Source organism: Poecilia mexicana, unplaced genomic scaffold (genome assembly GCF_051168715.1).
Source record: "Poecilia mexicana isolate PSO_F unplaced genomic scaffold, ASM5116871v1 scaffold_2, whole genome shotgun sequence".
NCBI lineage: Eukaryota > Metazoa > Chordata > Actinopteri > Cyprinodontiformes > Poeciliidae > Poecilia > Poecilia mexicana.
In genome coordinates this window covers 40885935-40902560 of record NW_028263371.1, presented here as the reverse complement: position 1 = coordinate 40902560, position 16626 = coordinate 40885935, and the positions used below count along the sequence as shown (strand labels likewise).

Below are 16626 nucleotides of genomic sequence, written 5' to 3'. Positions count from 1 at the left end.
ACAGCTAGCCTTGTACTGAGGTTAAAATTAAAACAGGTAGGCTGATTAGGTCACCTCAGAAAGCAGCTGGTCAAACAAGATTATATAAGTGGTGTGATAGGGGTGTTGTATAGATGCACAACATACTTTTCAGATTTGAAATAGAAAAATGTAATATACTTCATAATTATATACCACTATGTTGTTGGTTATCATCAAGACATGTCAAAACACATTTAAGCGAAAATGAAAAACAAAAAAGAAAACTTTGTTTCATGTTTATGTTTTTAAACATGAACCTTCTAGAGGTGTCTCTAAAGTTCATTTAAGAAATAAAGAGTCTGCATATAGAAGAATCAATTTAAGTATTTTTAGTTTTTAATTATCTCCTTAGATATTACACAACAAGTTTTTCAATTAAAAGTAAACCTGTTTTCTTGTAAGTTAATGAGAATTCACATCATATGTTTGTCATCCACACGGTACTAAAAGGTCAAAATTTGACTTTGAGCGGGTGCTTTGGGAAAATGGAAACATGAATTTTATCAAACTCTGGCATTTTAAAAATGCTTATTAAAATAGGAACCCAAAAGGCCTAAATCAGGGACTGTGGCAGGTAAAAGAAATATGCTACACCCTCAATTTACTATCGACAGGAACATAAATATACAAGCACCACATATAGTGCATTTGACATTGAGAGTAATAGTGATAAAATATTTGCATGCTTTATTTGCCCTTGTGAAAGGTGTCCCGATATAATTACCATTATGATTAATGTACAGAATTCCCCACCGCCATGTGCGCCGCATTTTGGAGTGACAAGCACAACAAAATTAGCATATCTAGCTCTATGTCTGGCCTTTGATGAGTTGTATGCAATGAAAAGCCAAGCGGATGCTTGTGAAGTCCAATGTGGATATTTGATCTATGTGGGGAGCACGCCGAGAAGAACCCCCAGTGCCCCCGCCCCACAGGGATGAGAGGTGAGAAGGGGAGCCACTCTGCATGTCGTTTTGCTAAGTGGAACATTGCAAATTGCTGTATTACATGTAGCAGCTGCTGATAGTTTAAAAGACCTACATTCATAATTACCTTCAACTCATGATTAATGGATATGTTTATAGGAATAAGCTATTAAATCTTAAGGCACTGCAAATGTTCCTGGGCTGCAGCACTAAGATGCAAAAAAAAAAAAAAATGCTAAAAGAGAAAAAGTATCCAAAAACATCTTCGAAATCAATATGAAGGAAAACATCCAATCCACTCAGGTTTCGCCTCACGTCTCCTCAGATGTTCTCAACAAGACAGAACTGGCAGCAAGTAGCTAAAGATAGACACAATGAGGCATTGGAGGGGGTTTTGTTTTATGATGACTAGGTTTGGACCCGGCTAGATGAGACGTTGGCACCCAAATGCCAAATATTGACTCTAAAGTCAATACAGAACCAGACAGTGATCAGGGGGATTGTTTTCGGAAAGTGCTGATCAGTGAATGGGTTGAAAAGAAGAAAACCACTGGGAACTCTGTAAAGAGTTTTTTTTTTGGAATAAATAAACAATGAGAATCAAAGTGTTCACACATCATGGGAGAGGCAGATGCCAAAAAATGTCTGAACAATTACTCATGTTGGAGAAGCTTACATTAAGTACCTTGGCACCTTTGACAACAAAGAATATAAATGACATCGGTTTTGTTAGAGTATATGATTTTAGCGATAGATTTGAACAATTCTTTTTCCATGTGCAATCATTACACAACATATCTGTTCAGAATATTTTTGAGAATATTGTGCATCTTTTGTAATCTACACCCTGTCAAGATAACATAACAATAAATATATCTCATTAATATGTGAATAGATGTCCTGAAGCAAGGTTGCAGAGAAGCTGTATGCTTTTTGTGGCCATTAGCAAAGGCCTTGTAGAATCGGGACTGTGTTTTTGATCATTCTTCCTACTAAGATTAACAGAATTCATTTAAGACGGTTAGTTTCCTAGCATTTACGGCAGGGCTAAGGTCAGATCTTTGTGGAGGTCAATCAGAAATCTCAATGCCAGCCTTCCAAAGCAAGATCTGAAGTGTGCCTTGGATAGTCGTTCTGCGGGGATACCCAGATTGATTGTGGTTCAACCATCTGACCCAAACTTGTCACCCTCAGATAAAAAGAAATTGGTCCGGATGCTCAGCACGTCAAGTCTGCCAAAAGCAGAAAACTGCTCAAACTCCAGAGTGACTGTTCATAGTGAAGCAAGTTTACAATCTGCCTGGACTGAGAGGGAGCTGTCCAGAAAATAGTCATTGTTCCAACTGGCATCTGGAAAAAGGTCTAAGACAAAGAATAAATTATTTGCGCAAAAATGAGAGCTATGTGTGGAGGAGCCACGGTGAGGCGTGAGTGGAATGATAAAAATGTAGGACTACCTTCAAATTGTTCACCCTACCTGACCCAAAATAAATAGTTGGATCTTTGAAACTTGGACTCAACCCTGCATGGCAACAGGGCATTGCTTCAAACAAGCATCAGAACTGTTTTGGAGCACAGGCAGGCTAAGGCAGACTAATACAGACCTTGTGGAACGGACTCAATCGCTGCTGTTTTGAAAATGTGCTAGCTGTTCTCCATAGCCTTGTCCATGACATAAAATGCTCCAGTTTCAATGGAGTTATACCAACTCCACCTAATATCCAATCAGAAGCTTGTTGATGGCTTCTAAAATTATGTAGCTTCCCTGCAACTAAGCCTGCATGTATATTTTTGACTGTTTGGATTAGAGAAAATCTACAGGATAAAATTGTGTATGAAATTCTTATTTTTTAGACAATGGAGCCCTTGTGTGTTGTACAATCATTTCCCTATGCAAAATAATTATTAAATTAAAAACAAATGAAACAAAAAACAAAACAAAAAAACAGAATAAATATAACATTTATGACAGCAATGAGCGTATGTGTATTTCTCACCCAAACAGTCTTACGCATCGTTATTTTCAACTGTATTTTATTTGTAACTTCACTGTCTGACTTTCTTAGCATGGCACCCTTGCATAAATTGAATAAGGTTGAAAGAGATAACAGACTGTAAGCGAGCTTCTATTTTTGTAAGCATGAAGCGTGCAGCCCCGTGTTGAGTGGGCAACAGTGTTTAAAAGCAGGATTACTAACTGATGCAAATGTGTTAATACCTGCTCTTTTTGGAAGAAATAAAAAAAAAAAGAAATCCCTTTCTTAGTAACTGCAGGTTCAAATTTAATTGGGCAGTTGCTGACAGGACCCAGTAGCTCAAAATACCAGCGAGGATTTAGCTTAAATGAGTCTGACAAACATTAATTTTTTATGGCTGTGCATGCAGTAATATTTCCAAACCAATTTATAAAAAAAGGACAACAACTGTGCGACAGCGATGTGAACAAACCACACAAACCAACCTCTGTGGAAGCTTCAGCAACACTGCGTGCTTTTACTTTCATTTGTATGTTGTAGAAATACAGTAGATACTAAATGAAAGTTTTTTTCTGCCCATCTTTGTAAGATTAATAAAGTACGTAGCTCGATATGTTGTCACACTCAACCTTATAACAGGAAATAAGGTGCAATGCCGACACTTAAACACCCTTCTACACACACTCTGTTGGTGATATAAATTTTTAAGAAGGGGGGTTAGCAGGAAAATAGAGTTAGACTTAAGCTCTGCTGGAGGCAAAAAGCAAAATAAGATAAATGTTTGAGTCACAAATAGGATTGGAGTCAAGGAATATTTTACAGACAGTACTTTGTTATTAAAAACAGCAGCCCTGAAAACATACAGCCTCCCTTTGTTAAAGAAACATTAAAATTGATCTTTGCACTGGGATGTGCAGAGAAGAAGACATAATGAAAGTAAATTCAGGTCAGGAAAAATAAAATTACTGTAGACTGACATAATTAACTTTGTTGACGTGACTAAAGCAATCGTCTAACTGGCCTTTCCTTACAGTCAGCTCTGGGGACTTGGGGAAGAAACTTCCCTTCTAATCCTCCCCACAGTCAGAGATGGGAAGATGAATTTGGGGTTTTCCAGTTCCATTTTTTTTCCCCAAAGGTTTTAATAATTACTGACTACAAGCACAGGTAAATGTTGACAAGTAGGTATTTTCCTAAAGCCACTTCCTAAGTTAAAATCAAACCAGCCATGTCTCATTTAAATGCAATGGTCATCTGTCTTTGAAAATTCATGTTCACAGATTCAGAATACAGAAGAATTGCACACTTTTCTTTTTTAAACACTTTTACGTGTCCTGGTTGAAAATGCTAATTTCACACAACATAGTGAAATCACTTCCGCTTCATTTTACTGTTGGCCTGTCATATGAAATCCAAATAAAATATATTAAAGTTTGTACTTGTAACATAACGTGAAAAAGTACCACGGTTTTCCAATGTACTGTACATTCCTTTAATAGTAAGAATTGATTGGCTCCTAATTTTGCTGTTGTTAAATGATTATGTTTGAAATTATGCTACTGAGATGAAAGCTACTTTTTTTTTTTTTAAGATTTTCTTTTACCCACTTTTACCAGGAGTTCCAATAAATTTGCAGGGTGCTGTGTGTATAAATTGTAGGGCACAGTGTTTCTCGCAGCTTTCAGACAGAACAGCCGCTGAAAGAGCCCATCATGAGGCCACTTTGGCATTCATAAGCATGATTGATGACACAAGGATGGAGACAGCGCTTGAGAAATCCCCTCTGCCACGGGAAAATTGATGACTGTTTGGACTTTTTTTGTCCCCCTGACGGTACCCCCCATGCTGAGACAGATTCACATTACATTTTATAGCTGAACAGAGGCACAAACATTGTTGCAGCCATATACAAACACACACACACACAAAAAAAAACAACAACCACGAGCCATATCGTCTGCACTTTCATCGCAAATATTTTGATGCTTGTTGAGGGAAATGGAGAAACATAAACACGCCACAGATCTATTGAAATTCGTGATCCCTTCAAGGAGCCTCCGGATCTATTTCCACACACGTGTGACTGACAGAAAGGTCACAATAATTTCACGACATATCACCGCTGCAGTGAGGCATGCCGGAGAGGCAAACTTGACATGGTCACTGTGAGTATTTACTGTTATGGCCCTTTTCATTGACCGGGGCAAACCTGCACAAATCAGAGTCCTCAGCGAAGGTCGTTTGCCTTCTGTATGCAGAAGATCACATAAAATATCAGCACAGTTATTTCTGTCCCACTTCTCTGTACTTACTGGCAGTAAACAGAGATGGACGTCAAATGTTAGTGCTGAATAGAAGCTCCGCTGAATCCAGCAGACTGCTGTGTGACTCACTTTCCATATCTAGTCTCAGACATTGGGTAGTCCTCTCAGAGGAAACTGAGACAGCAGGGACAAGACCAAGCACAGATCAGATCCTTAACGAGTGCTGTGGAAACGCAGACTGATGAAGAGCACGGTAGTTAATTTGTCACACCCGAATTAAAAAGTTTAAAGTTAGACGCGACTTACTGACAAGAGTGCGGTTTGGGTTTCTGGATGAGCGAACACCAAGGTCTTTTATTGCAATCCACAAGTTTATCGGGATGTAGCTGCTGACAGCTTTCAGCCGTGGTCAGCAGGCAAAGGAGCGGCCTCGGGGTTGTCAAATTACCTTCTCAGCTTTTAAACTTTGGCTCATAACACAGTCTACATGCCGACATGTCAACTGACCTGGTTCCTCTAATCAAACACAACGGCTCATGGATACGAAGACTTTCATTTTTAGCTCTAAAAACATGTTTTGAATACCAGTTTAATCTATGTGGAGTTGGCATGGACTGCTATGAGATTGTTATGATATAGTCAGATTGAATGAAACATGACCTAGTTATTCTAAAACAGAAAAGCAGACTTACGACACTGCTAAAATAATGTATGAGAATTTGTTACTTTATTTTTTATTGTCATTTTGACGGTCTTAAGAAATATAAATATAATACATTATAATATAATTGAAAAGTATTTTTGCAGAGATTTTATTCAAAGACATATACATAGATTCATTACTCATATACAATCATTCAATAAGTTAGAATACATTTGCTAATAAGGGTCATTTGTCAGAAAAAAAGTAGATTTTGAAAATAGAAAACCTTGTTTTATGACGTTCCTATCATAATGTTTTTTCTTTATTGGTCAGATGAAATATTTTACTTCTAAATGTTGACCTTTCATCAGCTGTAAGAATTAACAGAAATAAAGCCTTGAAAACACAAGTCTCTGTGTGTAATTAACACAGTAACTAATATAAGGCGCTTCACTTGGTGATTTGAGTTTCAAAATTAAATTAACACTTTAATAATACTGTAATTTATTGAGGATGACTGGATGTCAACTGTTTGTTTCTGCTAAATTAGATAATTACGAGTTTCAGCTAAATAGGCCCTCCAAATTCAGTTCCTAAGAAAATGTGAATTTTGAGGCGTTTAGGGAGCCCAGATTGCTTTGAAAGCAGTTTTCATTCTGCCTGCATTCTTAGATCTGGTGTCTCCCACCTTCCTTTGGCTATACCTCACAGATTCTCTATAAGGTTTAGGTCAGGTGAGTTTGCTGACCAGTCAAGCACAGTGACCCAGTGTTCACTGAACCATGTGCCAAGTGGTACTTTGAGAGTGAGGGCAGGTCTAAGGTCCGTCTGAAAAATGGAATCAGTGTCTCCAAAAAGCTTCTCGGCATAGGAAGCAGCAGCTGCTCTGAAATATCCTGGTAGAATTTTGACTTTTGAATTGATAAAACAAAGTGGACCAAAACAAAAAAGGCTTGACATGGCTTTGGAAATGTCACTCTGCTCTCCTCTTCCTAGAAAATGAGGACGATAGGAGAAATAGTCAATTTTTTCCCCATTGAACTGATTCTGATTTTCCCATTGGCTCAGGAATGGCTTAGTAGGAAAAAACCCCTTCAACTCCTGCCTTTTGAGCAGCAGGGCTGAGCCAAGCGCTTAAATTTATGATGATTTATCGCTAGCCAAAAATTTAAATGGTAAAAAAAAAGGGGGTAAGATCTAATGAATAGCATTTAAAAAGACAGTAAAAAAAATCTGCCTTATATAACTTGATGTGTAATGTCTCAGTCTAATCTCATGTCTCACAAAGTAACAGGATTGAAACGCTGCTCATATTAAAAGCTGATGCTCAAAGCTATTACAAGAGATTTCAAGGAATCAATCCATGGAAGCTAATCACTCTACAAGCGCAACACAGCATGTAGATAAAATGACTCATTCGCAGACAAGGACCAGTAATATCAGAGCTGAAATTTTTCCCGTATCATCGGCGAGCTGTAAGAGTGTGGAGGCAGCTGCGTGGCCAACAGAAACACTAAGGCTTGTAGAGTCACTCTTCACCGAGACCCCCAAGGACCAACTAACATACAAGTGCTGCAACACGAACTCCATGATAATGTTGTCACTTAAGCTGTTCGCCGTCTGCCACGCATGCATGCTCCCGTGCCACCCCTTAAACAGCTCCTTAACACATTGAAAGCCCCCTGCATTGCTGTCCCACTATTGTTACATAATTACATTTATTGATGTTTTAGGGGCTAGCAGTTATCATTTTGTGTGTATAATTTTTTATACATGGGCTTTAAAGTGGACTTCTGGATTTAAAAAATGACATCTTTCCATGTTCCCCCTTCTTTTTCTCTGGTTTTATAACGATGCAAAGGTCCGTCACTGCCAGCTGTTTATCTTACAACCAGGTAATATTTCAAAGGTTCAGAATCAGAATTCATTTTATTCTCCATATACAAGAAAGCAAGCAAAACAAAATAAAAATAAAAAAAATAGCAACTCAAATTAATCAATAACATTCAGTATGTGAAGTTAAAAATAGATGTTTACATACTCTGCATAGAAAGACATACTGCCTTTTCTGCAACATTACATTACATTTTAAAAAGGAATCTGGAGAGATTTTCTATGACCTGACGGCACAAAAATATAAGCGTCTGGTCATAATGAATGCTACAGTGGTGCAGCAAGAAGTTACTGGGTTCTACAAGGAGTTTGCATGTTCTCCCTGGACTTTTCTGAGTCTTACAAAACGGCAATGAGCCAATATATAAAGCGAGTTCCAAAGTTGTTTAAGGGCAAATGGCATGGCATTTTAATCCTGTATTATTCATACATATACAGACAGGCTAGGCAAAAACCATTCACACCAGGTATTAAAATCTGCCCCGCAGCTACCTGGTTTACATGCAAGTAAACATTTGTCCATGCTATTCACTGAACTATCAGCTCGGTGATAGAGATGAGGTCCGATGTGTTTCTGTAACATCATAATTACATTTAATCACTTGCACTGGGTTATTATTCAGACATTTATCATGCTTGAAAATTACCTATGTTGCATAATGTGGAAGGTGTTTTTGTAACAAAACTCTTGAGGGGTTCAATTATCTATCTTAAGAGACACTAAATGAGGGGAGAAGGTGAATAAATAATGTGTGGCTTCACGAGCTAAGCGTCAGCAAAAAGACACTAATGATAAAAACAAACAGCCCTCCCTCCCCCAACTGTTAGCTGTGCAAAACATCTATAATGCAATTAGAGTGCTGCGTTAAAACATTAAGCATGCTGCCGTTGAGCTGATATTCTGGTTAGGTGGTTGACTCAAGAAACCGTGCAACCAAAAAAATGTACAATTCCAAGTAAGCAGAACCAGCCAGAGAAGGTTGACGGGAGTCGTGAGGGAATATATGTTCTACTACAAAGCTGTTCAACAAGCATTTAATAAAATTTACTGTCTTCAATCTATTCCTTTAAAGGGCTGTTTATTAGGCTTTAATTAGCTGACAGCAGTGATGGAATGTTCTCCTTCTTTAAAATGAGAGTTATCTGAGTAATAACTGCAGCTTGAAAGAGAGTCCCTTCAGGTCAGAGGGAGGTCCTCCATTACTACTTAAGAGCGATTGTGGTCAGACTGCCAAACCAATCCAGATTTTTAAAATAGATAACCTTCAGTGTGCACACACCTGCATTTAACACTGTCTGGACATGATCTAATTAGCGTGGGCAAATGTTACTGCCAGTTGTAAACAAGGTCAATGTGTGAGTAAATGAGTTCATAAAGTCTGCTAGCCAAGTTGAAATAGTAAGCCCCAGACATGCTGTCTTTCCATCCTGACCCCCCCCCCCCCCCAATCTATGCCCCATCAAAAAGGATTAAATGCCAACTCCAGTTCCTCCAACTTAATAGTTAATTCTATTGACAGTTTCCCAGCTCAATATTACATGGACCCCAGGTTGTTCAATGGGACAGAACTAGTACACCCTTTACTTGTGTGGGAAATCCACAGCTCAGTTTCCAAGAGGCCTTTCTTTCCTGCCAAACTCCTACGTCTATTTAAAGAGGCCATGGCAAGGTTAAACCTCCAAAATGGTCACTGCAATCTTGATTCTACTGTGGGTGAGAAAGATTTATTGCAGCAGACACCTAGACCGATCAAATCATTAGCCTTAAGAAACAAAAGCATACAGGACTGTCACCAATGCAGATAGAGGGAGTCCGAGCAGCCTGCAGCCTCCTCTGGAATTGTGGGTTATTTTCCAAAGTTTATACTGTATTTTGACTGATTTGCAGTCAGTAGGAGGGATCCAACCCTGTTATAAAACATAAAAAGTTTATTTAGGTTCAGGGTTTTTTTTTTAAGCTTCCTCTCCATTCCTGACTACTTGTGTGACCAGCAAACCTTACCTTCCAACGAGGAGACTATTGTTTCCAAAGCAGAGAGTGAGGCACAGGTTAAGTCAAGAATAAATTACTGTGGCTTTTGAGGAGTCAAAAAAAATGTGAAGCAAATAAAGCTTGCTCCACCTTTTTTTTTTAAATAAGAAGTACTTTCTCCACTCTTCAGAAGGACATAAACTTAATGCTTCAAATTTTTATTTATAATTGGTTATTAAACTAACACATTTGCTTCAATTTGGATGATCAACTAGAAAGGAGATCATTCTAAATTGCATGAGTTAATAGAAAGACAATGGAAATGTTTTGTTTGCCATCTTGCACTTGTTGCATACAGTTGTTTTAAATTACACTTTTGACAATTTCACGTTTCAATCAAGAAGCTAATTCACTTATTAGTTATGTCATGATTTCATGTGGGATCTACACTGTTAGAATAAAGACGATGCACTAAGGCGCATGTCTGCAGCAGACGATTTTTGCCGAGTTACATGTTGTCTCTGCAGGGATTCTTTTAATCTTGTAACTTCTTCAAAGATCACAACAAAAGTATTCAGGATGCCGTCATTCTGATATTAAAGAAAAAGAGAGAAATGTATCACTCATTTGGGAGATTAGCTGTGATGTCAACCAACACAGATCCATACGATTTAATCAGTTTGTTATTCAACCAATCCCTGAACAGGTGTGCCTGTTATCAAATATGCAGCCTTTAACGTGTGCCAGATTCCCTGCTTTATGGAAAGGCTCGCTGATGATGGAGCATTACGCTAATGACGTGCGACAATCCGACTGGGACAGCTTGAAAACAAAGCCTTTTGAACTCATTTAAAACTGATTTGATTTGTTTTGGGTTGCACAGCAAATACTGGTTTCAAGTTCAAACTAGGAGTTATGTTATTATTCAAGTTTAGCTAAAACGTGCACATCATATGCTTATAGTTAAGGCAACAGCAGTGAACGATGCATTAATTAAATGAAAGAAGCATAAGGTTTGAAAATTTCAGTGCACAACAACGACAAGTACGTCCAAAGGTGTGCCAATTGCTGTATGCGCTCCATTATGTCTTCTCTGTGTCTTTCTAAGTAATAAACGTTGTAGAAGGTTGCACAATTACAATGACGGCAACAAGAACATTAAAAACAGATGTAGTGGTGTTGCCGGGGTAAAGCGTGACCCATAGATGGAGGCCTTAGTCCTTGACGGGGCTGTCACAGGTACAAGTCCTGGCCTGATGACCTTTGCTGCATGTCTTCTCCCTCTCTTTCATAATCCAATTTCTTGTCTGACAACTGTTAATAAATACCAACAAAACCTTTAAAAAAAAACAAAAAAACAAAGGCACTTGTAATATTTCCTTGCTGATAACATTTTGCTTTCCTTTAGATCTGAACACCTGATTAATATGAGTGATTACAAAAAAAAGTGCTTCAGGTTTTTTGATATAGTCATTTTGAATCCAACTGAAAATGAAAGAACTATGAGGCCATCCAATTTTATGCATCAAAGGATGTGTCACTAAGCTTTATCAGAATTTTTTTTTTTTATTAAACTAAGAATAGGGCATCAAAGTACATGATTTCGGTCGACGTATTTATAGACAGAAAATGTTGGGAGACTTTGGTTTGACGCATTTGTTGATTAGCGGAAACACAACTGTGATCAGAATAAAACTGATTCCAATCTATTCCTAATTGGCTGAGGCATTATAATAAAAAAAATAAATAATTATAACTGTTAGGTATGAAGCAATCAGTGGTTTTAATGATTATCATGATAACTTTTCAGCAGTTTATATCTGTTTTAAAATGAAATTACCATTAAAACAGCACAGTGTTACCATGATTTTAAAAGCAGAAAATCCTAAAGAACACAGCCTCTCAGACAATTTATCTCAGAAGAAGGCAAAAAGTTGTAAAAGTAAAGATATTTGAATTTCAAAAGAATCTTAAACATGTTGGACTTTGTGAGGAAAGCATTTTGAGGATGGTTTTTCCTTACTACATTCAAAAGGAAACAATACGAGTAGCCCTTTGCCTCCAGCAGCCACTTAGTGCCTCGAAGGTAATCCAATCAAAGTTAACTCTCATACTCTCCTCAAAATGTTCTCATTTTTCTCTCTAACTGGTTAACAGCTTGGAAGTTTTCTTGAACAAACAGCATCATATTTCAAGGTCTATGTTTTTTAAGGACAAAACACAGATTTTTTTTTTTTTCGGATAAAAGCATAAAAACGAGTTGCAAGGTAATGCACTTTGCATGGAAAGCGTTTATTTGAACCAATGATCATTTGTGAACATTGTGAATCATTTGACGAAAACGTGCAAATTGCCATTGCTTTAATAATTTAAAAATTATTAAAGCCACAACCGATTCCACGTTCCATGATTCATTTAAACATGCATGCATGAGACAACAAACCCCAACTGAGTTCTTGACAAATAGTTTAAGGCAGCTACCACAACCTATTACTTTTTACTAATTTCTAAATTCATTACATGAAAACACACAATATGACACTGACCCATGAAAATTACAAAATGACCCCTAATCACGAAGTGTTGCGTCTTCCACAAAGTGACCCTTTGACTGTCAGGTCAAATACGTAACACTTTTTAGCACCCCATAGTAATGTGAGAACTGTATGCCCCAACTCTAATGCCTTTGTCATACTGATGAACTTGATGAGTTTCAAGACAGTAATCACAATACGATTTTTAAAAAATAAAAATAACTAATACTAATTTGTATTTATTTATTTAATTGTTGTTTATCCTAGTGATTAGAGCTTTCAATTTAGAACAAGTTCGCGGAAAACATCGTTGAAACCATGGTAACACAGCTGTACGTTGTTATTTCTTTTAATTTTCACTGGACAGAAGCTGGTCTCAGCACACTTAGCCACTTTTTACACCCGTCAGTCTCTGCTGGACACAGTCAGACCTGAGACCATCAGTGAATTCATGAGGGGACCCTAGCAGCGTTTGGAACTTTTGGAAAGAAGTGAGCATAAATAAAAACAAGGTCACTTTAATGTATAAACCAGCCAGATCTATGGCTGCCTCACTGGTGCAAGCTGAGGGACGCAGGGAGGTTTCACCTGGTCTTGATCAATATCCAGATAGTTAAAGCACTTTAAGCAGCAAATCCCTCACAGGGGGACTTTTAAGTGACAGGTGGTTGATATGTTATACGAGTGATCTGTATAATATGCAAGCAAAGGGTAAAAAAAATGCAGCCCCTTTTTTTTTTTTTTTTTAAAGTGACCCAAATATATCCTTATACATGTTCTTAATAAATTACTGAAGAAATACTCTACTTTCATGAACTGTCGGAAAGGTTGCGCAGACTTACCTGGGATCTCCTGGTGAGGAACATGTGCGAAGGCGAAGCCCCTCTCAAGGCAAGCGTCCCTCACCTCGCTGCAGTTCCGTGCTTTAAAATCTGCTCTTGCTGCGACTGACAGCACAGAAAAAGTGCAGATGATAGTCTCTAGTCTCAGCATTGTTCACTTGTGCAAAGGTCCTTCAGTGATTTCGGGTTCCCAGCCGTAAAATAAAAAAAAAAAAAAAAAATAAAACTCCCCCCTCCTGCAGCAGGTCCGCAGGTACTTAATGACTGCTCATGTATATGTTGTTTGGAGCTCAACTAGTATGAATGTCTACCGACACATTTCCCGGAGCAGAGCGGCAAGTCGAAGCGCGGCCAAGAGTAAGTGGCGCAGAGAAAAGGACTGTGTAGGTACCACATGAATTCAAGAAGGTGGCTCAACTTGGTCCAGCGAAAGGAGCCCCTGTGGAGGCTGCGCTGAAGTGGAAATGGTGAGGGCTGCTGGAAAGCGCTGCGTGTTCGGATCAGACGGACCGGCAGGACAGAGCGGGACACAAAATATGGAGTGGAATCTAGCCTCATCCATTTCAGCTCAGCGGGGAAACGGGCTGGACTGACATACAGGAACAAACATGCTGCCACCACTGGTAAATATGGATGGGAGATTCTTAGTGTAAATGTAGTTTTAATTGCAGGATCATGTATTCACTCTGAAATGTTTAAATACAGCCCAACATTTAAACTCAATGGAATCATTGCAGTCTTAATTGAGAAATAATTGAGGCTGCCCCAATAATCTAAATGACTACAAATGTCAAAACTGGAAATGTTTAGTTTCATCTGTGAAGACTGGACCCTGCATGGAGGGGACTATGCTTCCAAAGCTTATAAGAAACAAGTTTTGCATTTATTTAGAATATACAGAAATAAAAAAACACACTAGATATCATTATTTATTGGGAATTAAATGCTTACAATCATAATTTAAGATTGTTCCCCTGTGTGAATATGCAAATAGCAATATGGCTTTCCCAAATTGTTTAAAGGCATAATAAAAGCGAACAACTTGGTATTGTTTTTTTTTTTTCAAAGCTGTTTCCCCCACACAATAAGTAACTCAAATTAGAGATTAAATGTACCTAAGATTTTCAGAGTCCAACAATGTTACTGCAGTAAAAGATTAATTAACTTCAGAAGTTTTTACACGTACCAACACTTTTGTCCATTCAGTTTCATTATAAAAGGTGATGGATGCCAGCATGATGGAAAAACTTTGGCTCATTTCAAATCCAAGTGTGTTATAAAAAAATAAAATAAAATAAAAAAACCCTCAAACTTCCATGAATTATGAAAAGCTAAGATTTTACAACTCCCTTTATTTCTATCATCTCTACTTGCATTTTCCTCCACCAAAAGGTAACCATGCTGTACCTTAAATCAGGCAAATACTTACTTATTGTCTCATCCTTCTTTACTACGTACAGAACGACTACAGTAGCCTTTATAACTATAAAACACATGGAGTTAAAGGATACAGTGAGGATCAGAAGGCAAGCTTATCAGGGCACTATTGATTTTTGAAGAGCTTGATCCCTCTGTAGATCAACAGTGGATTAATGTGACTGCCACTAGGATGTGAAGGATTTCCATTAGAGTGGTGTGCCACCATGTGAAGGTGCTTTCAAGTGTCACCGGCTTGTCTCAGAGGGAAACCCTGCACCGAAAGATTTTGGATCACATTCTAGGTTAACACAGGGAATCTGTCATGATGTGTAGTTGTGAAGATTGGACCCAAGTACAGAGCAGGCAGGGGCAGTGAGTAGATGGTCACTAATTTAATTAAAAAAAAAAAAAAGTAATTGAAGAAGAACTTACAAAACAACAAGAACACCAGGAGTAAAAGCAGGAACAAACAAGGACCAGGTACATGAAACTAACTGAGAATCTAGTGCAAAGTTAATGAAGAAGAAATGGTTAAATACTGGAAGTGAAATTGCTGTAACAATGGAATTGAAGTAGATGGGTTCAGCTGTGAGGGTAGAGGCGAAGGCAGGCTGAGGGAAAGAAAAAGATGGCGCAGGGGAGCAAGGAAAAGTAAACATTAAGAGGAGAGCAGGAAGTAAAAAAAAAATCTAACCATAACAAAAAATAACTAACCACAATGTACAACAGGTCTAACATAAATAAAAGAAAAATAACAACTAAGAAATACTGGTCAAAAAATAAAGACAGAAACTACAGCAAATCATGCATAAATAGGAAAGTAGGAAAGCAAACACCAAAAATCCAAAACACAGGATCTGGATAGATCCTTTCCTTCATTTTTTTTTTCTTTTTTCTTTTTATATTGGAAATATTTGTATTCTTAAGTGATCGTATTATGTATCTTAAAAAGACAGAATCGTTTTTGGTCATGTTGATCCCATCCATTGACAGATCATTTAGACTTTAGGATCCATCAGACACACAGTCCCTTCCTAAAGTATTCACACCTTTTTAACCTTTTCACATCTCACCTTACAACTTCAAATTTCATTGTATGTTATTTGGGTTATTTATGATAGACAAAACTAGTAGTGCAGAATAACAAAGCAAAAAGAAAATGATACAGAGTTTCATGTAAAGTAACAGAAGAAGTGATCTTGGAGTATTGTCTGTGTTAATAAAGTAAAAGTTAATGGCAGGAGAGGTTCCTTTAGTGGTTTCATGTAGGAGAAAAACAGAGCTAAGCAGATAAGTTCAGAGCCAGTTTTTTAAGTCTTTAGGATGAAAGAGGGAGCACACAGTTAGTCACAGCAAAAGTTCAGCCAATGGCTATGTCTAAGAGAGAGACCGGGTTGCACACTGAAAGTAGGAGAACATTACTAGCAGCAGTAGGGTGTGAAAGCTAAACAGGTCAGTGGTGGCTCCTATGTAGTAAAAGCCACTACAGTTCAACTTTACAATTTATGCAAAAGTGTAAAGTAGTAGGAGAATGAGGAAAAGTGGTTATTATGTTTTCCGCCAGCTTAAGCCCATAGCAGCATAGCTACACAGACTGCCCAGGATAAGTTACTTTAGGTTTGCAGTTGTAAAAAGAGTAAATGTTATGTGTGAATAGTTTTACAATGTGTGACTTGAAATTCTGAAAAATACACCTTTCACTATATTTGTCAGAATATTTCTGTCTTAGAATAAAGATTTGAAAGATTTACTTTTATCCACCATGTGCCTGTAAACAATGCAGATTGACACTAGTGTTAACAGTAAAGTACTGAAAATGTTGCCTTCTGTTTTAATATTTACATTGAGGATTACAGGAACAGCTGCGAGTTTCTCAGCTCCCTTCAACTCAGCTTTGCTTTAAAAGTGTGATCTTTGGCCCTGAAGCTGAACATGCCTTAATTTATTCATGTTTTTTTTATAAATACCAGTAGGCTATGGATTCACATAAATTAATATTTACCATACAAGGGAAATTTAATTCAAGGGATTATTCTCTGAAAACAGCACTTTCTAATTCGGTTATTGTATAGTGAAACAAAGACCCAAGCATGTCTATTTTTTTAAAAACTGAATCCAGTTTATGTCAAATTTCCA

The 16626-nt window shown here is 37.7% G+C and overlaps 1 protein-coding gene across 1 annotated transcript in view; it reads right to left on the bottom strand.

Annotated features, from left to right (window-relative positions):
* Positions 1-13779, bottom strand: part of LOC106922911 (glypican-6-like) — a 98571-nt gene extending 84792 nt beyond the window's left edge. The window contains exon 1 of the mRNA XM_014995676.2: positions 13072-13779. Coding sequence (XP_014851162.1) covers positions 13072-13222 — 151 coding nt within the window. The 5' untranslated portion in view covers positions 13223-13779. The remainder of the gene's footprint in view (positions 1-13071) is intronic.
* Positions 13780-16626: the final 2847 nt, after the last annotated feature.